The 25,392-nt window shown below is 44.1% G+C and overlaps 1 protein-coding gene across 1 annotated transcript; it reads right to left on the reverse strand.

Moving 5' to 3' along the window:
• Window positions 1-13,797: 13,797 nt before the first annotated feature.
• Window positions 13,798-19,184, reverse strand: desi1a (desumoylating isopeptidase 1a). Its single transcript, XM_056288346.1, has 6 exons — window positions 19,094-19,184; window positions 18,550-18,571; window positions 18,089-18,158; window positions 16,878-16,987; window positions 15,515-15,637; window positions 13,798-13,888 (listed from the first exon to the last, which is right to left on the reverse strand). Exons 1-6 carry the CDS (start codon window positions 19,182-19,184, stop codon window positions 13,798-13,800), a joined length of 507 nt encoding a protein of 168 aa, XP_056144321.1.
• Window positions 19,185-25,392: the final 6,208 nt, after the last annotated feature.

Raw genomic sequence — 25,392 nt, forward strand, 5'->3', positions numbered from 1 at the left:
ATCGAGTGGGCATTCTGACTAATGCACAATGATGTGAATGGTAGCTAATGAAGTTCTTCTGCTGCTTTTGGCAGCAGGAAGGGAAGTCAGTGATCAGCCAGCCTCTAAATGGTACTGTGTCCACTTAGACCCCATTCTGCTTATGTTGAGCATGCTCCCCCTCAGCCGTCATGTATGGATTTCACACACACACACACACACACACACACACACACACACACACACACACACACACACACACATACATACAGGTTTAGAGAATCCTGTCCTGTAACTGATAAATCACAGGTTTGATGGCAACATGTCCATCAACACCCATTGGGTGCTCTGTTGAAGTGTCCCTGAGCAAGTCTTTGCAGCCCCTCCCCGCCCATGTCATCATACGGGGGACGTGTCTCTGGAGAAGACTTTGTGTTCAACGCCGACAGTGTGAAATGGAAATGTGATACAATGACCTTGGAGGTTTGGGTCCCAGTTGGCTGAGGTCACGGCCAGGACAGTAGAAATTCTATCAGCATGACAATAAAAGACGTGTATAAAGATCTACTCAAGCCCTGGTTTCTATCTAAGGTCTCTCTTATACTTACTCTTTACCTTTCCCTCTACCTCTGTCTTTCTTTACCATCTCCTAATCCCTCCTCTCTCTCTCTCTCGCCCCCAGGTCTCTGGGTAATTAGAGTTGCCCCTCTGAATCTCTGACTACTGCCCCAGATCTGAAGCCAATAGGGACCAGATTAGGGCTAAACAGTCCTTCTCTCTCTTGGTCTCGCTCTCCAAGCGCTTTCATTAGTTCTCTCCATCCTCTCTGTCCTTTTTTCCCCCTCTCTCTGCCACCTCCATCTCTCCTCTTTCCCCCCCTCGCTCTTTTTTCTCTGTAGCTCCCTCTCTCATTCAATATTCCACCATCCTCTCGCTTCACCCCCCCCCCACCCCCTTCATTTCCACTTCATTCCCTCGCTTCATCTCTTTCCATCATTGCATTGTTTTTTTCTCCAAGACCCCCTCCCACTACCACCACCCCACCCACTGCTTCCCTCCATGGAGGTCTAGAGGGAATGGATTAGGCCCCTGCGTACTCGCAGACCCCGGCTCTGAGTCCACACTCCTCTCCTAATGAGGAACTACAGGGGCTTGCTGTCACGGTTCCACCGTCTCCATAGTGTAGTCTTTCAACATAGCAAAGGTCATTGTGTGTGGGTGTGTGGGTGTGTGTGTGTGTGTGCGCGCGCGCGCACGTGAACGAACTTGATCCTGAATACACAGAGAGCGTTCACGTGCAGGTCACAATTTCCGATGGTTGCGGATTTTGACGGAACACCGGTAAGGCAATTCAGCGTTAGCCGTGGAGAATGATACATCAGCAACGTCATCCAACACAACAATACTGGGCAACAAAACTACTAACCGCACATAGCAACTAGTTAAACACTGGATAATGTTTCGTTTTTTGGGGGAGGGGGGTTCTCCCCCCTTTTTCTCCCCAATTACATCCGGCCAATTACCCCACTCTTCCAAGTTGTCCCGGTCGCTGCTCCACCCCCTCTGCCGATCAGGGAAAGTCTGCAGACTACCACATGTCTCCTCCAATACACGTGGAGTCGCCAGCCGCTTCTTTTCACCTGACAATGAGGAGTTTCACAAGGGGGACGTAGGGCGTGGGAGGATCACGCTATCCCCCCACCCGGGACAGGCGCTCCGACCGACCAGAAGAGGCGCTAGTGCAGCGACCAGGACACATACCCACATCCGGCTTTCCCCCCCGCAGATACGGCCAATTGTGTCTGCAGGGACGCCCGAGCAAGCTGGAGGTGACACGGGGGTTCGAACGGCGATCCCCGCGTTGGTAGGCAACGGAATAGACCGCTACGCCACCCGGACGCCCCGTAATGTCTAGTTTCGCATTCTAGCGCCTGTCGCTTTCGCCTCTGTATTCAGCGTTCCAGTTCCTTCCTCGTCGTCTTCTTCTCTTCCTTTTGTAGCTGACTCGACGCATTTCCTGTTTCCGTTATATTTTAATACATGACGAAGAATAGGATTTAGACAGGAACAGTTACAGAATGTTATCACGTTGAACAGCTGCCGATCCAAAAATGGGAAATATGACATTTTATAACATGAAAAAACGTCAACAACCACTTACTCCATTAGTGTGATGAGATGTTTGCAGAGTGAAGGACATTTTGACCGCCTCTTCCTTCCTCAATGGTCTACTGTGGGGTCAGAACTCGGGGTTTGGGGTTAAGTTTGGAATTAGGACTGGGGTAAGGGTTAAGGGCAGGCATGGAGTTCTGATGGTAAAGGTTAGGGGTGTGGGCGAGGGAATGATTGAATGTAGGTAAAGAGGGTCTGTGTGTGTGTGTGTGTGTGTGTGTGTGTGTGTGTGTGTGTGTGTGTGTGTGTGTGTGTGTGTGTGTGTGGAACGGAGAAAAAGGCAATTTGCTAGAATGGGATAGTGTCGCTGCAATGCAATGCTCTTAGATTACTTGCTCTGAGAAGGATATTGTCAAAAGAAAAAAAGTATGATAAACGACATACAGTTGGGAGTGTGTGTGCATGTGTTTGTGTGCACGTGTGTGTGTGTGTGTCTGTGTGTGTGTGTTTTTGTGTGTGTGGCCTGTACTGAAATACAAACTGAAAGATGATGTGACTATGATCCAAAGGCAAGTCAAGGTCACTGAATGTTTTAACTGGTGTATGTGTGTGTGTGTGCGTGTGTGTGTGTGAAAACACACGAGTGCGGTATCGCACACACACGGACACACACAAACACACACTCCAGATGGGGTAACCCAAGGGCACTGGAGTAAATGGCTGCATGTGGGGAGTGATGCAACAGAAGGTCCGGAGCCAAGTTCCCCTCTCCACATATTTATGCAAGGACATGGCAGCTAACCTGACCGTGGCTCCACACAGACAAGAAGCTACAGCAACTGTTCCACCGACTGGTCTCCAAAATGATGACCTGGACAGCTGGTTGCCTGTCCCTGGGGTAGACGGGGCTGACAAACTGCAGGGGGGTAAAGGGAACAGAGGAGGGCAGGGAAGGGGAGGGGAGACAGACAAGCACACTGACAAAAGGTCGTATACACAGACAGACTGATGAATACAGACAGACAGAAGGACGAACACACAGAACAGAGAGAGATGCAAACAGGTGCACAAGCAAATAGATAGCCGAGCATCAGGAAACTGAGACAGAAAGACAGACAGACACAGATAGACAGAGACAGACAGACAGATGGCCACACAGACAGACAGACAGGTAGGCAGAGAGACAGACCAACAGACAGCGACAGGGAGACAGACAGACAGAAACAGACAGAGACAGGTAAACAGACAGACATGCACACAGCATCCACAAGCATACAAGGAAAGCCACAAAGCGACTGTATGGTGGTATGATACGGTTTTCAGTATCATTTGTTGTCTCGCTAAAGAGTGGTCAGAAAATCAAGAGGTTATCAGATATTGAATCATTTAATGTTGGGTTTTAATGAAGGGAGGGTCCAGTAAGTGGAGTCTTCTTTCCCTTTTTTACCCAGAGAGAGAGCTGTGTTGAGAAATCCAAAACTCTTTAACGTGTTGTGCTGAATTATGAGATGAAGTCAGGGTACTGTGGGTACGTGTGTGTGTGTGTGTGTGTGTGTGTGTGTGTGTGTGTGTGTGTGTGTGTGTGTGTGTGTGTGTGTGTGTGTGTGTGTGTGTGTGTGTGTGCGTGTGTGTGCGTGTGTGCGTGTGTGTTTGAAAGCCAGGGAAAGATGTATAGAGATTGCCTGCAGTCGTGGGTGTTGCAACGAACCAGTTATCTGAAAGACTGTTGGAGACACTTCGTCATCGCCCGCTGCAATTAGAGATGGTGATGGATGGTGGCGAATGCAGTGGGCTGAATTAAGGGATATGATCTGAATAAACTGCTGGAAGAGCTGGGGAGCAGTAGAGGGATGAGAAGAGGTGCAGGGAAGTGAAGGCGGAGCAAAGTAAAAGAGTGCAGAGGCAGCCGAGCAAAAACTCCCTGGGTGATTTGGGATTGAGGAGTTAGGAGGGGGGGGGTGAAAAAGGAGAGAGCACGAGGGGGGGATAAGGAGAGGAGAGTGCTGAAGGGATGAGCGATGGGAGGATAAGAAGAGAGGCAGAGGAGAACGAGGGAGCAAACAGTAGAGGAAGAGGAATGCACGAGAGAAGGGGAGCGATGGGAGGGAATGAAAAAAGCAGGGGTTGAGGAAGAGGGTGAGGAGACGTAATGATGGAGGGAATGAAAAATGAATGAAGAGAGGGATGAGAGAATAGATGGCGGGTACGGCGAAAGGAGGGGAGGGACATAGGGAGAGTTGAGGAGTGGAAAGTACCGAGTGTTGACACTGTGATGAGCTAAAAGATGAACAGAATGTGGGAGAGGAGGAAAAGTAGGATGGATGAGAGGAGAGAGAGAGAGAGAGAGAGAGAGAGAGAGAGAGAGAGAGAGAGAGAGAGAGAGAGAGAGAGAGAGATGCACCCTCTCTTCTCCCCCCAGGCTGCTGTGACAGAGTGACAGTCATTCAGACTGACACCTGAACAAGCACCAAGAGATTCAAACAATCACCAAGCTGAGCTGGTTGTTGTCCTGGTGTCTCAGGACATTTTCATCAGACCCTTCATTCAACTTCATTTCATGTATTTCACAACAACAACATCTGCAATGTTTACTTTACAACCTCAGATCAGTATTATATGGAAGCCCTGAAAGACAGGACAACAAAAAAAACTGCCTCAACTCTAATACATTTTTATCATTGTTTTTCCCCAAAACAAATCCAGCAAAATTCTATTTTTCAAATTATTTTTTTTAAAAAGACAAAAAAAAATCACCCAAATTCTTTTTCTTTTTTCAAATATACCCCCAAGGACAAGCAAAATTATAATAATAATAAAATAATAATAATCCAAAATTCTAATAATCCCCCCCCTTAAAAAAATTGACCAACAAGTCCATTTTTTTCGCATAACATTTTGTAACCTTTATTTCCTTCTTTTTGGCACAGGACATTTAAATAAATAACACAACACTGCAACACCCACACGACTGGACTTTAGGGTCCGGACCATGAAGGGACTCAGTCAAGTTGCATTCAATCACATCGACCCAGTACAAATCATGAGTTCGATATGGTAATCTAATTTAATCTGATCTGATCTATTAACCACCCACAACAGTCACGTTAACGATACGAGCAGTCACAGCCACCCAGGCAGCACCACGCTGCGCCGCAGATAGACCCGGGTTTAACAAGATGACACGTGTTCGGAGCGAGGATTTGTCACCCCATTAGGAGGGCTGGGTGTGATTCACTGGCTTTTGCCACAGAGGTAGTGCCGAGTTAATAACTTTGGGGGGGGGGGGGGTCCCGGCCTGACACTAACCTTGAAGTTGGAGGGGGCGCTAATGTTTTGCACGCACCGTGTGGACGCCCATTAAACCTGGTACTGACAAAGCTGATTCAGCCGCTTACCCACAGAGAGGAGACAGGGTGTATAGACGGGGCCAGGGCCGTCCCGTATGCGTTCATTACGCACGCCTTCGCAGTAGGAGCGCTGACCTACTGATTCCTGCAAACATCCTCCCTCACGTTTAACGTGACGTCATCCCTCAACCGCTGACAACTGTAGAGGTCCATTTACTCTGTTTAAAGGCACGTTGGTTGTAGCTGTTGCGGGAAAGAAGAAGAAACTAACCCGCTTGCACCGCAGATTTCCCTAGTCAGCACAGGGAATCACACCAGCAACCTTCTAGACATATATATCTCCCATGAAACGGCGTTTGGACCTTCGCAACCTTCCGCAAATTTAAGGTGTTTCCGGATGAAACTGAACTGTCCAATGGTATTTTATGGGGGAGGGGGCTGTGATTTCACCGACAGCCAATAACAGCCGGGTATTTTTAGAAGAACGTGGACGTTGGTGTGCTATTGGCTAATTTGGGTAGAACGTCATTTGTCTTCTCTCCATCTTGTTCCCAATTCACTGGACATTGTTGTGCTAAAAAGAATTGTGATCGTACGGAAGAGAAAAACATCCATCCAAGCCGCTTATCCCACGTAGGCTCGCGGGATGCTGGAGCCTATCCCAGCAGTCACTGGCGGCAGGCGGGGAGACACCCTGGACAGGCCGCCAGGTCATCACAGGGCCAGAATAAAACATTATTCTTATAAATATTGTCGCGGTTTTTCTATAGCCCGGATAACTATGGATGGAGGCGGGGACTTTTAGGTGCGACAAACCGGGCTTCACCACCGTTAGCTAGATAGCTGCGCCAATGCTAGGGCTAGCCTGCTAGTTAGCTAGTTAGCCGTGTGCTAATGGGTTAGCAAGCTCACCTCGGGACCAGGGCTGGTGATGGAACAGGGCGGCTGAGCTCTAGGCGGGGCGGGAGATGGATGGCTGCTCTCCGGGGTGCGTGTCTCTCTCTGTCTCTGTACTCTGGCTCCGGTGTGACCGGGTGAATGTCTCTCTCAGTCTCTCTGGGGAAGCTCTCGGGGGTAGTCAGCTAGCTACAGGTACCGAGGCAGTCTGCTGCTAACACTACCACTGCTAGCCACCGTATCTACTGTCTAGCCCAGGATACGCTAGGTTTCCCTGCTCTATCCCACGCTAAGGTGACAGTCTACGATATGGTTACTAAACAGTTCTGGCGCTTTGTCTCTCCCGCGATGTCTAATATAGTTGCGTCTGTGACAGCGCGAGCTAACCTGTGATTGGTCCTCTAGCTGCACGAGCCCAGTGCAACATTCCAAGTACATCCCCAGGCATTTCCCACTACAATATAAACGATTTTTGAAGGAGAATTTCTCGAACATCATGTTCAATAAATGTTAATTAAAGGCAGATAGAGGTATCAAAAATGAAAATGCATTTTCCATTTCTAAATATATATATATATGTAGTGGTTATAGGGATACGTAATTCCCCTTATTGAGCTCGTAGGAACGTTTGTTTACAGCTGCTGTTTTCTCGGTTCGTGTTTATAGTGACACACTTCCGCTGCGCGGGTTTTTGTTGTTAGGTTGAAGGAATAAATGGTGCACGTTGTGTAGCCGAAAGAGAAAGTTGTCACGACTCCTGATTGAGCTGCTCTACGTATATATATATATATATATATATATAGTAGCGAATTCGGGGGGCAGTCCGAGATACCGTCGCCACAGCCGGGACGCGAACCCGTATCTCTTGAAAAGCAAGCGAAAACGTTAACCAGTCGACTAAAGGGTCCGACCCGTTAGTCAAGGACCAACGTGTCTACTTATCCATGCACGTTACAATATATTCTTTCGGCTGCTCCCGTTAGGGGTCGCCACAGCGGATCATCTTTTTCCATCTCGCGCCACGCAGCCCCCCACGCAGCAGGGTGCAATGCAGTGTGTGTTCTGACACCTGTCTATCATAGCCAGCATTAACTTTTTCAGCAATTTCAGCTACAGTAGCTTTTGTGTGGGATAAAAAAGATAATGTTATATTCACTTCACCTGTCAGTGGTTTTAATGTTTTGGCTAATCGGCGTATATAACACCATTAAAGAAATGATTCATCACACCAAGACACAAACTCATCGACCACAGGTCCATGTTGTCCCTCCTCCCCTTCAAGAAGACTTACAATCACTGAACCATCCGCAAACTTGAATAGGTGTCTATTGGTATGGTTGCTGCGAGAGTCATTAGTGTACAAGATGTAGAGTAACAGGGAGAGGCAACAGCCCTGAGGGGGACCGGTTAAAGAGTACAGCTGATTGGAAAAGGAGCCATTAACCCTCACACACTGAGACCTATCAGTCACGAAGTCCAGTATCCAACCAATTAGATTAAGATCCAGTTTGAAGAGAGGGATTAGCTTTTCTGCTAACAGATGTGACTGGATCGTGTAGAGGCCGAGGAGAAGTCTATATACAAAGGCCTGGCATGAGCATGTGTCCCCTCAAGATGGCGGTACAGAAAATGTAATAGTGTTATCATGGCATCTTGTACACCCCTATCGGGTATGCCAATTGCAGTGGATCAATGGATTTCTCCACCTACGATAAAACCTCGTTTCTAACAAGCTTCTCAAATATCTTTTAAACAAGCATGAATAAAGGTTTAAAAAACAATTAACAAATACGAAATGTTGCTGTACGTCTTAACGGTTTTTAGATGTGAAAAGTCAAATCTGACGACCTATTTTGGTCTGACTTTAACCTTTCCATCAACCCGCTCCTCTCCCCTTCATGTCATCGGTGGGTAGAAAGAGCGACACTGACACCTGGTGGGCGTCTTTAAAACTGCAGCAAAGATAAACGTTATTAGCGCAATTTTTTTGTTAACAGACGCTATATTCTGTAGTCTTAACAAATAACCAACCAGATCCTGCCCCAGCGACCCTGCCCTCTTATCCGCATTAATTGCTCTGAGGAATTTCATAGGTGTCAATGCAAGTTAGAAACAGAAATGTGTGTGTCTGACTGCAAGGTTATCTCCTCTGCAAATCATTCAGGAATTATGCATGAAAAATGCATAATAGAGGACATGCATAGAGGATGTGAAAATGGAACAAGGTTTTCACAAATGGGTTTTAAAAAAGTTTTTAGATGTGCATAAATCAACACGACGCGGCTAGTAAAACTCAATACATCGGTTGAATGTTTGAGTCATTTCTCCAGAGAGAAATGAATAAAGTCTCTTTTCTCCAGTGTCCCTGTATTGTACTTGCATAATCATGTGGTTCATTTACAAACTCATATTTAGGACACAAGTAGTCAGTTGTTGAAACGTGGATCGGACCCATAGGTTTCACTCTTAAATTATGTATAAAGCCAGACAAAAGTTATTTAGCTGTACATCACAACGTGGATTCTAATTGGTCAATAGGTGTCACAAAGTAATAGACATTTCTAATTCAGTTTTTCACAATGTGCACAAATTTACTGAAAAATGGCACTATTGTGAGACTATCAGAAAGAGTTTCCTTTGCATGACAACGCAAGCCAAAAAAATCCCTTTTAGGACAGGGTTCATTTGCGAGATCAAGGTCTATGCTCGGGTGATGTGATTCAAAGTCCTCAAAAATATAATTCAGATGTCAAATGTCCAAACAAACAAGCAGGTCAAATAGTGATTAAGGTGACCCAACAGTCACTCTGTGCAAGAATACAATGTTCCTCAGTCTGAACTGGAGATCTTGATCATTATTTTACAGAAATTGCCGTATGTAAAATCAACAACAAACCAACTCAACACGTGACTGGCTTTACACAAGAGTGAGAGTCCTTGAATAGCCCAGCCTAAGACCAGACTGAAAGTCTGTAGAACGACATTAAGACCGCTTTTCCCAATTTGACCCCATCTCAGCAAATCTGCAAGGAAGAACCATCTCAATAAAGATGTGGCCAAGTGATCGACCAATCAAAGCAAACTTAGTCGTGTCCCAGTGAAAACGGCTTCTACATATTTTTGTTACATTTTGCAAAAAAAAAAAATCAGTTTTTAATCAATTTTGAATTCTGGCTGCAGACCACAAAAGTGGAAAGTGCAGTGACTGTAAAGGCTTGGAGTAATGACGAGACTGGTGGAGATGTTAAAAGTTGCAGTCAATGGCTTTATTTATAGATATAAATTCAAAATAAAAAGTTTTACAACAAAACAATATGCAGAACCATATTCAACACATACTTAAAATGAGTTCATACAGAATAATATATTATGCATAAATCGGTTTGAACATCACATTAAAGGTAGTAGCCAGCAGTTGGATTTAAGAGAAACTAAAGGTACAGTGATACAAGATAACATTCAGCGGGACAACAAGGAGGGAGGATGTAGACATTTCAGAGGTAAGGTTTGCTCATCCGTTGGTTTAGTTAGCAGAAGGCTGTTATGAATCCACAGCCGGCACGATACATTTCAAGCAACGCCATTTATTCGACACACCACTATTTTTGCACATCTAAGTTGGAATTTGTTCAAATTTCATCATAAAGTTTGCATTTTTTTCTTGAAAGTTATAGAAATATTTGTTGTATTCCCTCCTAGAAAAATCTCTTTGGAAATTTGAGGAAAATATCTACATCTGCATGGGTAATATCTGACTTTTTTTTTTCTTTGACGTTTCTCATTTGTCTGTGCTTCTTCTTTTGCAGCATACACGTAGTACTCTCTGTTTCACCGTGTACAAATCAACCATACACACTACATAAACGGATAAACCCTGGAACATTTCAATTTGTCCAAGTATTATCTTCACGAATCACACTCGGTCCATCAGTGCCACTCACTTAAAGGTATTGTAACTGTAAAAAATAAATAAATATAGGCTGCTCTTATACAAGTATTACTTGATCCAGACATGGAGAAAGTCCACCTAAGTCAGAAGAATTATCCGGGTTATTATTGATAATCTCCTGTTATGATATGCAGTTCATCCAGTCACATTTCACATTTCTACAGATAGATGCCCCGCGTTACAAATTACACGTACGCTGTGTTGTGCAATCTGCATTACTGACTTACAATGCGAGTCACAGGTTGATATCCATGTTATAAAACCTCCTCCACATTATAGTATACTGTGAGGTGATTACCGTCAGGTTTTGCATTCACTGATACGTATGATGTCAACTGCACTAAGACACTGTTTGTGCTGAGCGGATGATGCACCAAAGCCAAACAAAATGGCTGAGGTCAAGCGCAGAGAGGTGAAGGCACAGAGATGTGTTATGTTTCCAGCACACTCTGGTTACCAGTGGTTACCGATGAAACGGAGAAGCCCAAAAAGATCACGGCAGAGGTGACGGTACACAGGGCAGCATTTCTGTTGATAGTGCCCATCGCTATTTACCGAAATATTGACACCTTTATTATACAACAAGCTGCAAATGCACTCCTATTTCTGCTAATAACTTTGCTGGCGGACCACTAGCAGCTGCGTACTCGTAGAGAAAGAGAAAAAAGAAACGGACACATTCCCGAGCTAGATCGAAGCAGAGCCGCAAGCCTTTTAAGCGCTCAAGCGACTGAGACGAATTACACTTGCAAATGACATTTTACATTTGCAGTTTCCGCTTTTGCGCACCCAGGTAAACTCTACACAGAGGAGGGTCATTTCTAAGACCTCCCGACCAATCTGTGCTGCAGACACACTGACTTTCTGCAACTTGGCATTACTGTTTCGAGCACAGATGAGGTCGGAGCCCTTTGATTGTCACAACACAGTCATTCCAACCAAGGTATGCAAGAGACTGACGCTAAGCAGCCCTATAGGTTACCCTGTCTGAACAGGCAGCACCAGGGAGCTCTCACATTCTTCCAGTCTATTGCCACAACATTAAAGATACATTTTCAGCCATTACAAATGCATTGGTAACAGTTGTAGAAAAGCCCAAATGCCCTTCACTGTGCTTTTTTATTATTATTTTACTAAGAAAATCAACCTAGGGAGGTCAATACATGCGATTCTCCAAAATATGCCCCCTAGATGTGCACTTGCAAGCTACCCAGTACAACCATAACCTGCTATTGTCACCCACTAAGCAAACTGGAGATACTGGATAAGTTCGGGCAAAACGTCTTGATAGTAGAAGGGGAAGTGCTCACCGTTCAATTTCACCATCTACACTTCCCAAGCTAATGAATGCAAGGATTTGAACTGGCAACCTTCCAGACATAAGCCGATCCCTCCAATCTCTACTATTGTAGGTGCAGCTGGAGAATCAAAAGATAAGTCTTCTATCGATCTATAATAGTCTTCAATATGTCCTAAGGTATTTCTGATTTACTAAAATATCTGATCAGCACTGCTCTGTCTGGCACTGACATTATGGCAACACAGACTCTGTAAAGCATCAACCTGTCATAGACGGGCGCTGTCTTCAACTTGGTTAATTCAAGAAGTTGATTCAGGCCCAAAAACTTAACACAACTGGTATTGGTATTATCTATTCAGATAAGACTGGGAATGAACGCTCTGTCATTTGTTTCACCTCACCTTAAAAGTCATCTTCATCATTTTTGAAACTCACCAACGTCTTGCTAAACTGACCTGTGTCATATTCCCGCTGGCTGACCATCTGCAGTGTGGCACTGGTCACAAACAAACAACTGGTTCACTATGAGAATTCATAAGAGTTTGTTCATGGTTAGACAAAGTTAAACAGTGGCAATTTCCATTTTCAAATGTTGCAATTGTTTAATCCAGTGTTGCTGGAATTTCAATTTATTCAAAAATAAAGTTCAAGCAGTTAGCAGTTAGCATGTTTGGAGATGGCTTTCACATCTGTTACTAACAAATGTCATGCATTATTTCTTTAGATATATCACTGCTTTTATCTTCAGTGCACTGACCCCAGCCCTGCTATATAAATGGACACATATTCAACATCGAAATCTAAGCACCGTCAAAATTTTTTTATTATTGTCTTGAAGCCGCCTGAAAGAAAAATCCATTCAATCAGACCTTTTTCACTTTCATTGGGATAGACTCACCAGGAAAACCAAGCTAGAATACAAACGTTACTCATTTCTGATGATGCATCTAAAATGAAGAATGAAAACAACATGACTAGACATATGAGAACGTATAACCTTGGATTAATGCATAGTAGATTCTTCACCAAAAGTATCTTGGTACCTTATGCTATCCATGTTCCTCTCTATCCTGCCCAAAGAAACAGTGTGACACCACAACCACTACATTAAGAGAAGGCACTGTTCATCATTTTGTGAAGTGAAGGTGTAGACGAGGACCTGTGTTGGCTCTGTGTTATCTCTGATTTAAGGACAAAAACAAACCTCGAATTGCTCAGACATGAGCTGTCTGGTATTTTTTGCCTCTTTCTCCTTGGTTACTATCTCAAAATGAAAGAGAGAAACTCTTGTTTGAATGGATTTCCATTTTAGGCCTGAAGGCAACAAAACTGGGGGGCGGGGGGGAGTGAATAAGTGTGCAGACGACTGATATTTGCGGTAATCCCCGGAGAGAAACTCATGACTTTATGTCTCCTCTGCTATCAAGCTGTGCAAGGCTATTGTAAATCATATAAACAACTCAGCAAACTATGCAGATATATGCAACAGCAAAACGAGGTCGAAAGATAAAATGAGTTTGCTGGTGAGTTGTACTCGACGGGCGAATAACAGGAAGAAACAAAACAAATTACACAAGCAAAACACGGAGTGACCCATTTACAGACACGCTGAAAACGAACCTTTCCCGTCTTATCTCTCCAATAACCCGTATCCATTTAAAAATCAATGTATTCTTTTAGACGTATCGGTGTAAGTGTTGGGTACGCCCCAGGTTGATTCCAATACAAATGGCAGCCAGGTGTCGGACGGATGAAAACCGAACAAGAGAAAATCACCTCATATAAACAAACGCATCGGCGCACTGGAGCCATCGTGAAATGAACTCTGACCTTAGCAAAATGTGGCTTATCAATAATGACTTGACAAAAATCCACATATATTGAAGCCAAAATTCAGAGTAAACAAACTGGTTTTTTCCCCCCACTGGCCACCGTAACTATTGTATCACATGAATTCAATGACTGCTCTTATAGCCAACTAGGTTTTCAAACCATAAAAGAAAATGATGGCTGCTTACTGCAAGCGGAACACGGTTTCCCAGCTGAAGCTGAAATTCACCTGCGTGTAGCTGGGAGTCTGCTTTAGCGGGATGGACTTTAGTCAGTTAAACAAAGGAGGAAGAAAGAACGAAAATTCGCTTTAAGAGTAGCTCTGACTAAGGGACTACCATGGAGGCGACCTGGAGAGCGTTGTGTGACTGGCTGCTCTTGATTTAGTTGTGGCGTCCCCCGTTGATGACGTTACCTCCAGGAGGGGCGATGTGGATGGAGTCTAGGATTGGGCGTAGTATCTGACCAAATGGGCTACAGAGAGAAAAGGGAAGGGGGGTGGAGAAGATGAGAGGGGGACTCGAACCCTGAAATTATTGAATGGTTTTTGCTCGATCCCATAAAGTGAATGTACAAAGGCGGTACTCGTCACCTGATTGGTTAGGGTGGTGGTTCGCGACCCTTACGTCACATCCGTCAATCAGGCGACGGGTGCCGCCCCTTGGTGCCTTTGCTTCGTGGGATCTAGCAACAACCTATTTATCAGTTTTTATACAATTTTTGTTGTTGTTAAAAAAAAAGCTTGATGGAAACAGCAGCCATCGGATAAAATTCCCAAAATCCACATAACTTTATATTCGCGAAAGGAAATGCAATAAATTGCGAAACACATTTGCTGTGTAAAAAAAGAATGAGATGCAACTATAATGTAATCATATGATCTGCTGTACTTTATTCTAAGCTGGTTCATTCTTCACTTGGGTGTCGAAGGATGGGCATATGACAGACGTATTGGCCTGCGTTCAGGGTTTTGTTTGCTTAAACACATATGATGGAAACGCACCTTAATTTGCATAATTTTTTATTTTGCCACATTTAATTATTCACTTGAAATTTATTCTAAAGTTGGATGGAAACATGACATATTTCATATTGCTAGACGTGCTGAAGTCACTTTTAAATGTAGCTGTGTACATTTTATCCGTGTGTCTACAAATGGGCATCCACAGCCACAAATGAGTTGATTTAGAACAATTATCATACACTGGTGCCCACTGTCTCTCTTGTCAAAAACATGATTTGTCCTTAAAGACCTGTTTTTCCAACTAAAATAACTAAATATGTTTTTGGTGTCAATCAATGCTTTTAGCAACATATAATCCAAGTCTTGTCTTTTCTGCAAAAAAATAAAATAAAATGAAATGTTGCATTTACTTAAAACTATTATGTCAATTGGTTCTACATAGCAGTGTTAAGTAACTTCTGAGAAACCTTATTTATCATTATGCACACAAGCAGTAAGCGGTTACTTAACTCTGTTGCGTGGAGAAGCTTGACCTAAAAGTTCTAAGTAAATCCAACACTTCTTTTTTTAACGTTCTAACAAAAAAAAAATCTTGAACAAATCGATGTTGAACACAATACAATACTGTAGATGCACATTCAAATGAACTACCACTAATCTCTAGAGAGAGTTGTGGTGGGTGAAAACCGAAGGGGCGAGGAGCTCTGTGGTCGGGTTATGGAACAAGAGCAAATCCTACTGGTGCTACCTGCTTGTTAGGAGAGTTATGTCAACTGTGGGCACAAATGAAGTAATGGTTACCAATGACTCATCCGTTCTGCAGCAGCACTGCAGCAATGCATTTTCTGTGGCCAAGTTAGACTGAATGGTTACATTGTAGCTCAAAACTCGTGTCTCTCAAATGACTGATCATTGTTTGTGCCTTGTGGTGGCTGAAAAGAACAAAATTATTTTTCAATATTATTTTTCCTGGGTGGTACGGCGGAATAGTGCAGTGTTAGCATGCACTATCATACAGTCAAACTTCTCTGGCAGCAACCTCTGTGTATGCCCATTTAATATGTGTGTGTGTGTGTGTGTGTGTGTGTGTGTGTGTGTGTGTGTGTGTGTAAAGTCAGACAAAATGGTCCACTCACGTGGAAAGGACTTCGGATGGAAGGTCGGTGATGTAGGAGGGGATAGGCCTGCCTGTGAGGAACTGAGCCACCTCGTTGGTGAATGTGTTGCAGTTGTGCTCAAACAGCCGATACCTGTCACCTCTGAGAGAGAAAAGTAGGGAGGAATGTTAATCTCTCTAAATAACTTGTTGAAAAAGTAAACAGTGACATAATAAGATGAAAACCAAACCCATATCTGGCTAACAATGAGCCTATCGTTCAGTAAATTGACTCGGCTAGATTATTGAATTTGGTTATATCTCTTCGGATACTGAGTTTATTGACAGTGACAGAACTAAAAACAGCCTTCCTGTTTTTTCACAAGTTTAATTGATTCTGTGAAGATATGATAAATTATACAGGGCAAATGAGTCAACATAGAATGTGTATTATGTAATGCAAAACATTTCACACTGTTTTAAACAGTGCAGCAACCAAACCAACTAAAAAAGTATGGAAACTGGAGTAGATTGTTACTAACATAACTTGTTGTAACCCTCCACCAGCCAACTCACTGTATATTAAAAAGCGCACCTTCAACTGGTCAGCTAAAATAACCAGTGACCCTCCCACCCAGCCCACCACCTCTTCCAGCTTCTCTCCTCCGGAAGGTGCTACAGGTCCATATTAACCCAAACCACTTGATTCAAAAACAGCTTCTTTCCTACAGCAGTCAGGACGCCTAACATCCCTTGCTAGCCCCCCTTGCTGCAAGACCCCATATACGTACAGACCTGCATGCACTGTATGCACAGGACTGAACGCACACTGGACTGGTTTGCACTGGTACATCAATCATTGTACTCTCTGCATGTTGGGCTACTTGATATGCTAGGGAACTGAACTGTACATATCATATCTATTCACTGTACACATTCTCACATTCATGTGTTTCTTTTTTTGTGTTGTTGTAATGGTTTTAAACATAGTTGGGGTTTTTTTTGTAACGGTTTATGGTGCTACTTGTTTTTCGTTTTCTTTTTGCACTGGACATGAGCTACCATGCTGTACTAAAACAATTACCACCAACATGGTTGCATGGTAATAATAAAGTATCTATCTATCTATCTATCTATCTATCTATCTATCTATCTATCTATCTATCTATCTATCTATCTATCTATCTATCTATCTATCTATCTATCTATCTATCTATCTATCTATCTATCTATCTATCTATCTATCTATCTATCTATCTATCTATCTATCTATCCATCCATCCATCCATCCATCCACCCGTCTACCTATCTATCTATAACTAGAGAACTGTAATTTGACTAGAAAGGAAAAGAAAGGTTCAGTTAAAACACTGCAGACTGGCGAGAGGTGGAGTGTGTATCACCTGTATGCGCTTTCTCCCAGGGAGGAGAGATAATCCATGAAGATCTCCTCTGACACCTCTGTCTCCCCTAGCTCCACCACTGTATCAGGAGGACCAAGCATTGTCCCACCCTGACACAAAACAAACACACACACACACACACACACACACACACACACACACACACACACACACACACACACACACACACACACACACACACACACACACACACGCTAGAACTCTGAAAATCCAGCGTTTCCAAGAGGCTGGAAATGGATGTATTGATTCAGAGCCAAAAAGAAGCGTTATTTCCAAATGATAAGGGAGAATATGAACATCTCTACATGTGTTCTAGACTCAGGATTGTGTTTATAAAGTACCTATGAGCTGTGCCTCTTCCTCCAGCTCCTCCATACCCGGTAGTGGGAACAACAGTGTGAACAGTTAAATATAGTGATACCAGAGGACTGGTCTGCATTACAAATCTCTGCTCAAATACGTCAATGAAACTGCTGGAAAATATTAGCTCACTATATCCTTATTTGGAGTGACTTGTTGCTTTTTGGCCTGAGCCCCAAAACAGAAATCCCCTGCCATTTTTCAACTAGATTATGCATCTAATTATCATTTAATCACAATGCAGCAATGCCATAATGTACACCAGAGCACTCCCTCTGTGTTGCTTTTTTTCATACACATTATCACACAATAACTACAGTATAGGTGGTTAAATTTCAGAACAATGAACTCATAACCTGACAACATTGCACAATTAATCATGTTTACATCAAACAAGCATATCCTTACTTATTTAGAAGAGTAAGATTAAGAGTAATAGATGAGCTAGTTGACAATATATACACAGAAACACATAAAGCATGTTAACAGAAAGGTCAGTTCAGTGCCCATGGAGCCGTTTTGGACTCGGTGCCTTGCTCAAAGGCACATAAGTACTGTTGGGCATTCTATCAGTATCACAGTTGGAGTACATCCTCCTATGGCTGCCGGGAATCATACCAACAACCTTCCAGCTATTAATTAAAGTGTAGTTAAGTAATGCAACAACCTTGTGCAACAACATACAGTGCAGTCTAATGGAAGGGGGCCGCAATACAAAACAGTTTAGAAATTCCTTGCCTACTGGCCTCAAGGTATTTGCCCTCTAATTTCATAACGATTTTGTTTGCCGAGACGTGAGACAGAAGTCAGTTCCTTTGTCATAGTTTTACCGGTGAACAGCTGGAGATCCCCACCCCGCCAAAGAAGAACTCATCTCCATACACCACTATGGCCGTGTGCCTGCAAGCATCACACAGACATGAGGAGAAACACAGGTTTACAGAACGACCTTTACCATCGCAGTCATACAGTTCAACAGCTCAACACCTCTTTAGGAAATCAGAACCAACAAATCCTCTGCAGCACAGTGCCCAGTGAAATCCATGTGCCACTGTAATTATGAAAATATTACAACTACACTAAGAGGCACCCCACCCCCCCAGATTTTTAAAGTCTGGATTTGGATTAGAGAAATAGGTCACTGGGTTATTTCTAATACAGCCATAGCATGAGACACAGTAGACCACTGCAATAAACTTTTCCAGGGCTTCCGATTCTGGCTTCAGCCATGACGTTAATGACAAAATAACAGCCGAGTAACGAAACAACAACTGTAGGAGGGGATTCATACCAAATACCATCCAGTTGCTTCCCTGTAAAAAGAAAAACAAAGGTAGTTAGAGGAATGGCAGCAACAACAACAAAAAAACAAACATGATGTGAGAGAAACTAACGGGAAGGTGCAGAGTAGGATACCTGATTTGTTAAAATTTAACATAAAACAGATCAAATTATTGATTTTTCCCCTTAAACACAAATCGCCGCCAAATAATTAAAACGACCTTAATGGATGTCATCCCAATACGCGCGCGCACACCCACCCACACACACACACACACACACACACACACACACACACACATACACACATACACACACACACACACACACACACACACACACACACACACACACACCTCCATTTTGACCCTAAATTATCCCGAGTGTAACATAACGCGCACAGCTGCTGTAGCTGGCGTGGTGGGACACGCACACACGTAGAAATACATTGGAAATAGTATCTTCATCATCATCATCATCATCACATACAGTCTCTCTTTAACGTCACAGAAATGCCACCAAGGCCACGGGTAAGATTTGTAAGTGTCACTCACCTAGCATAATTGGACTGAGACTGCGAGCCATTCCCCTGGACAGGTCATAGATGTACAGCTGCACGCTGTATCGCACGGTGTTCTTATCCATGACGGGAAATGTACAAATAAAAGGTGGACGGTGTGTTTCTTCTCTGTTAGCCGGCAAGCGAACCCTTTTTTAACGGTGCAGCTGAGATAGGTCTGTTGCAGCCTGCTCATACATTTGGTGTGTCACCGGCTTCCGTGGGAATGTATGTCACGACCAAAGACCAAAGAGCCTGATCACGACGAGATAGGCCACTCAAATTACGTGTTTTCATAAAAAAAAGAAAAGAAGCAGCGCGATAATGACCTTATTTGTTACAGATTATTTATAGCGACACAAATTTCGCGTTATGGATAAGCTCTATGATGGACGGCGGCAGTAAAAAAATTACACAAAAAGATTTTGGCGCCTCCATGCGGCGAATTGGTGGTCTTGCATTATTTACGTACACATGATGTAAGCGTTCTTCACATTCACGTTCTTCACTGTAACTGTACACCCAACTTGAGATGTCTTTTGAAGGAAAGACTTTGGATTTTTGAAAGTAGCACGCATTATCATAATTCATGACAGAGTACTCTGATCATCATTTAACTGTTTTTATTTGTGACACATTTAATGCAAAGCAAAAAAAACAAAAAAAAAAAAAAAAAAAAAAAAACCCACTGGAATTTGTCCCTATATTTTACTAATCTGGGATATGTCTGTATGGAAAGGCCTGAAGTTCATCACCGACTACAGGGGACCCCCCCCCCTTTCCGCAGAGAACCACCAACTGGCTGACGACCTGAACATGTTTTACTGCAGGTTTGGTGAACCAACTCCCACACCTCTCACCCTCTCCGGCCACATCACACAAATAGCTGCATCCCCAGCCAACCCCTCACCCCTCCCAACTGCCCCCCCCACATACACACCTGCACTCAGGATCTGTGAAGAAGATGTGAGTCAGCTTTTCCAGAGACAGACGACCAGGAAGGCACCAGGCCCACGCAGCATGTCAAGTACAAGTTCAACTTTATTGTCATATGTATTTAGAAAACGACGTTTTTTTTTTTTGCTCTGGCTCTCTCTGCCTTAACACAAGAGACACAAGAACAAAGCACACACCCCCCAAAAAGCACTACAGACCTACATAGATTATGTACACATGAATTCATACATTATATACACAATATACAGTACACGATAACACAACAATGTAAGGTGCATATTGGTGCGTCATATGCAACTTACATTGTTGTGTTATCGTGCCTGAAAGTCTGTGCCGACCAGCTGGCCCCCATCTTCATACTGATCTTCAGCAGATTACTGGAGCTGTGTGAAGTCCCCTCCTGCTTCAAAAGCTCCACTATCATCCCAGTCCAAAGAACCCCTGTATCTCAGGATTAAATGACTACAGGCCCATCGCCCTGATGTCTGTGGTCATGAAATCCTTTGATGAGAGACTGGTGTTGGCCCACCTGAAGGACAACACGGGCTCTCTGCTCGACCCCCCTGCAGTTTGCCTATGGGGCCAATAGGCCAGTGGATGATGCAGTCAACATGGGACTGCACTACAACTTGCAACACCTTGACTCCCAGGGACATACGCAAGGGTCCTGTTTGTTTAGGTAGATAGATACTTTATTTGTCCCCATGGGGAAAGTGGTTTGCAGCACAATCACAGCACATTTCATCATAACATCACAGTCACCAATAGGCATCCTCATATACATACCCATTTACATACCGAGAGAGAGAGAGAGAGAGAGAGAGAGAGAGAGAGAGAGAGAGAGAGAGAGAGAGAGAGAGAGAGAGAGAGAGAGAGAGAGAGAGAGAGAGAGAGAGAGAGAGAGAGAGAGAGAGAGAGAGAGAGAGAGAGAGAGAGAGAGAGAGAGAGAGAGAGAGAGAGAGAGAGAGAGAGAGAGAGAGAGAGAGAGAGAGAGAGAGAGAGAGAGAGAGAGAGAACAATTGTAAGCAACTCTTGCCCAGACCAACCGGACATCCTGCATGCATAACCAGTTAAAAAACTTAATGGCTTGTGGAACAAAGGAAAATTTGGATCTATTTTTAGTGAATAAAGGGGGACAACATCGTCACCTGGATGGCAGCAATTCAAATGAGGAGGCAAGGAGGAGCCTCTTGTCACCCACAATGTTGTTTGCCTTATTCATCATTCTATCTCTGTATATGCATTCCATACTTGGTAATGTAATCCCTAACAGCTTAGTGGCTGTTGTTACCATTTTTCTGACAGTCTTTTTCTGTGCCTCAGTAGCATTTGCGACACCAGCAGATGATGCAGAAGGCCACAATACTTTCAATAAAAGCACAGTACATATATATAGTTTAAATATATATATATATATATATATATATGTCTGCTGTGGAAACCTTCAGGTTTCTGGGATCCACAATCTCCCAGGACCTAAAGTGGGCATCCAACACAGATGCACGCATCAAAAAGGCCCAGCAGAGGATACACTTTCGACCCAGCCACTGAGGATGCAACCCAGCCACTGAAAATGCACAAGCCAGTGCATTTTTAGTGCTGGTCCCAAACCCAGATAAATGGGGAGGGTTGCGTCAGGGAGGGCATCCGGCATAAAATCTTTGCCAAATCAAATATGCAAATCATAAATAAGATTTCCATACCAGATCAGTCGAGGGCCGGGTTACCAACGACCGCCACCAGTACTGTCAGCCAGCAGGGTGCCGGTGGAAACTATGCTACTGTTGGGCGAAGGAGAAGGAGAGGGGGAAGGCATGTCCAGAGGCAGCAAGAGAGGAGGAAGGGTAGGAGTGTGGAGGTGAGAGTTGGAATTTTGAATGTTGGCACTATGACTGGCAAAAGGAGAGAGCTGGCTGATATGATGGAAAGAAAAAAGGTAGGTACTATACTGTGTGTGCAAGAGACCAGGTGGAAGTGGAGTAAGGCCAGGAGCATTAGAGGTGGATTCAAACTCTTCTACCATGGTGCGAATGGGAGGAGAAATGGGGCGGGGTAATTCTGAAGGAAGAGTATGTCAAGAGTGTGCTGGAGGTGAAGAGAGTGTCAGACAGAATGATGAGTATGAAGCTGGAAATCGGAGGTGTATTGATGAATGTCATCAGCGCAAGTTGGGTGTGAGATGGAAGAGAAAGAAGAATTCTAGAGTGAGTTGGATGACATGGTGGAGAGGGTCCCCAAGGAGAAGAGAGTGGTGATTGGAGCGGACTTCAATGGGTATGTTGGTGAAGGGGACAGAGGCGATGAGGAAGTGATGGGTAGGTATGGTGTCAAGGAGAGAAATGTGGAAGGACAGATGGTGGTGGATTTTGCAAAAAAGAATGGAAATGGCTGTGGTGAATACATATTTCAAGTAGAGGGAAGAACACAGAGTGATGTACAAGAGTGGAGGAAGGTGCACACAGGTGGACTATATCTTATATAGAAGGCGCGATCTGAAAGGAATTGGAGACTGCAAGGTGGTGACAGGGGAGAACGTAGCTAGGCAGCATCGGATGGTGGTCTGTAGGATGACTGGAGACCAAGATGAGGAAGCGAGTGAAGGCAGAGCCGAGGATCAAATGGTGGAAGTTGAAGAAGGAAGACTGTTGTGTGGAGTTCAGGGAGGAGTTAAGACAGGCACTGGGTGGTAGTGAAGAGTTGCCGGATGGCTGGACAAGCACTGCAGAAATAGTGAGGGAGACAGCTAGGAAGGTACTTGGTGTGTCATCAGGACAGAGGAAGGAAGACAAGGAGACTTGGTGGTGGAATGAGGAAGTACAGCAACGTATACAAAGGAAGAGGTTGGCAAAGAAGAAATGGCATAGGCAGAGAGATGAAGACAGTAGACAGGAGAACAAGGAGATGCAGCGTAAAGCTAAGAGAGAGGTGGCAAAGGCAAAGGAAAAGGCGTATGGTGATTTGTATGACAGGTTAAACACTAAGGAAGATGAAAAGCACTTGTACCGATTGGCTAGAAAAAGGGACCAAGCTGGGAAGGATGTGCAGCAGGTTATGGCGATCAAGGATAGAGATGGAAATGTGCTGACAAGAGAGGAGAGTGTGCTGAGAAGGTGGAAGGAGTACTTTCAGGGGCTGATGAATAAAGAAAATGAGAGACAGAGAAGGTTGGTTGATGTGGGGATAGTGAATCAGGAAGTGCAGTGGATTAACAAAGAGGAAATGTGAGGGCAGCTATGAAGAGGATGAAGAGTGGAAAGGCAGTTGGTCCTGATGACATACCTGTGGAGGCATGGAGGTGTTTAGGAGAGATGGCAGTGGGGTTTTTAACTAGATTGTTTAACACAATCTTGGAAAGTGAGAGGATGACTGAGGAGTGGAGAAGAAGCATACTGGTACCGATTTTCAAGAACAAGGGTGATGTGCAGAACTGTAACAACTACAGAGGTATAAAGTTGATCAGCCACAGCATGAAGATATGGGAAAGAGTAATAGAAGCTAGTTTAAGAGGAGAGGTGATGATTAGAGAGCAGCAGTATGGTTTCATGCCACGAAAGAGCACCATAGTTGTGATGTTTGCTTTGAGAATGTTGATGGAGAAGTATAGAGAAGGCCAGAAGGAGTTGCATTGCGTCTTTGTGGGTTTAGAGAAAGCATATGACAGGGTGCTGAGAGAGGAGGTGTGGTATTGTATGAGGAAGTTGGGAGTTGCAGATAAGTATGTAGGAGTGGTGCAGGATATGTTTGAGGAGAAGTGTGACAATGGTGAGGTGTGCGGTTGGAATGACAGATGGGTTCATGGTGGAGGTGGGATTACATCAAGGATCGGCTCTGAGCCCTTTCTTGTTTGCAATGATGATGGACAGGTTGACGGATGAGATCAGGCAGGAGTCTCCATGGACTATGATGTTTGCGGATGACATTGTGATCTGTAACGAGAGTAGGGTGCAGTTTGAGGAGAGCCTGGAGAGGTGGAGGTATGCACTGGAGAGAAGAGGAATGAAAGTCAGTAGGAGCAAGACGGAATACCTATGCATGAACGAGAGGGAGGGCAGTGGAATGGTGAGGATGCAAGGAGTAGAGGTGACAAAGACGTATGAGTTTAAATACGTGGGGTCAACTGTCCAAATTAATGGGGAGTGCAGAAGAGAGGTGAAGAAGAGAGTGCAGGCAGGGTGGAGTGGGTGGAGAAGAGTGTCAGGAGTGATTTGCGACAGAAGGGTACCAGCAAGAGTTAAAGGGAAGGTTTACAAGATGGTTGTGAGATCAGCTATGTTATATGGTTTGGAGACAGTGGCACAGACGAAAAGACAGGAGGCGGAGCTGGAGGTGGCAGAGTTGAAGATGCTAAGATTTTCATTGGGAGGGGTGAAGAAGGACATGATTAGGAATGATTATATTAGAGGGACTGCTCAAGTTGGATGGTTTGGAGACAAAGCAAGAGAGGGAAGATTGAGATGGCTTGGACATGTGTAGAGGAGAGATGCTGGGTATATTGGCAGAAGGATGCTGAATATGGAGCTGCCAGGGAAGAGGAAACAAAGAAGGCCAAAGAGAAGGTTTATGGATGTGGTGAGAGAAGACATGCAGGTGGCTGGTGTGACAGGGAAAGATGCAGAGGACAGGAAGAAATGGAAATGGATGATCCGCAGTGGCTACCCCTAACGGGAGCAACCGAAAGTAGTAGTAGTTGTAGTAGTAGTAGTAGTAGTAGTAGCAATAGTAGTAGTAGTAGTAGTAGTAGTAGTAGTAGTAGTAGTAGAGGATGCACTTTCCACACCAGCTCAGGAAGTTTGACCTGCCTCAGTAGCTGCTGATTCAGTTCTACACTGCAATAATCCAGTTTGTTCTCTGCACTTCCATCACTGTCTGGTTTGGATCTGCCACCAAACAGGACAGGAACAGACTACAACGGGCACTCAGGACTGCAGAGAAAATCATTGCTGCCAACCTGCCTTCCATGCAGGACTTCTATATCTCCAGAGTCAGGAAACGGGCAGACATCATTGCAGACCCATCACACCCTGGTCAGTACCTATTCCAACTCCTCCCGTCTGGTAGGTGCTACAGAGCACTGTACCCCAAAACAACCATACACAAGAACAGTTTCTTTCCGCAGGCTGTCACTCTGATGAAGACTTAAAACAGTTTGGCGTGTCAGAAACAACCCCTGTGCAATGTACCTGTAACACTGATCATACCTACAAATATTAAATTATATATCCTGTAGTTTAACACGGTTTTAATATATCATCATTGTCAAAAATAAATCTAAGCACGCTATATATACTGTATTTTGTATACATGCATATTCTGTCATGTCCACCTACCTCATGTATA

The sequence above is a fragment of the Lampris incognitus genome, chromosome 10 (assembly GCF_029633865.1).
Source record: "Lampris incognitus isolate fLamInc1 chromosome 10, fLamInc1.hap2, whole genome shotgun sequence".
NCBI lineage: Eukaryota > Metazoa > Chordata > Actinopteri > Lampriformes > Lampridae > Lampris > Lampris incognitus.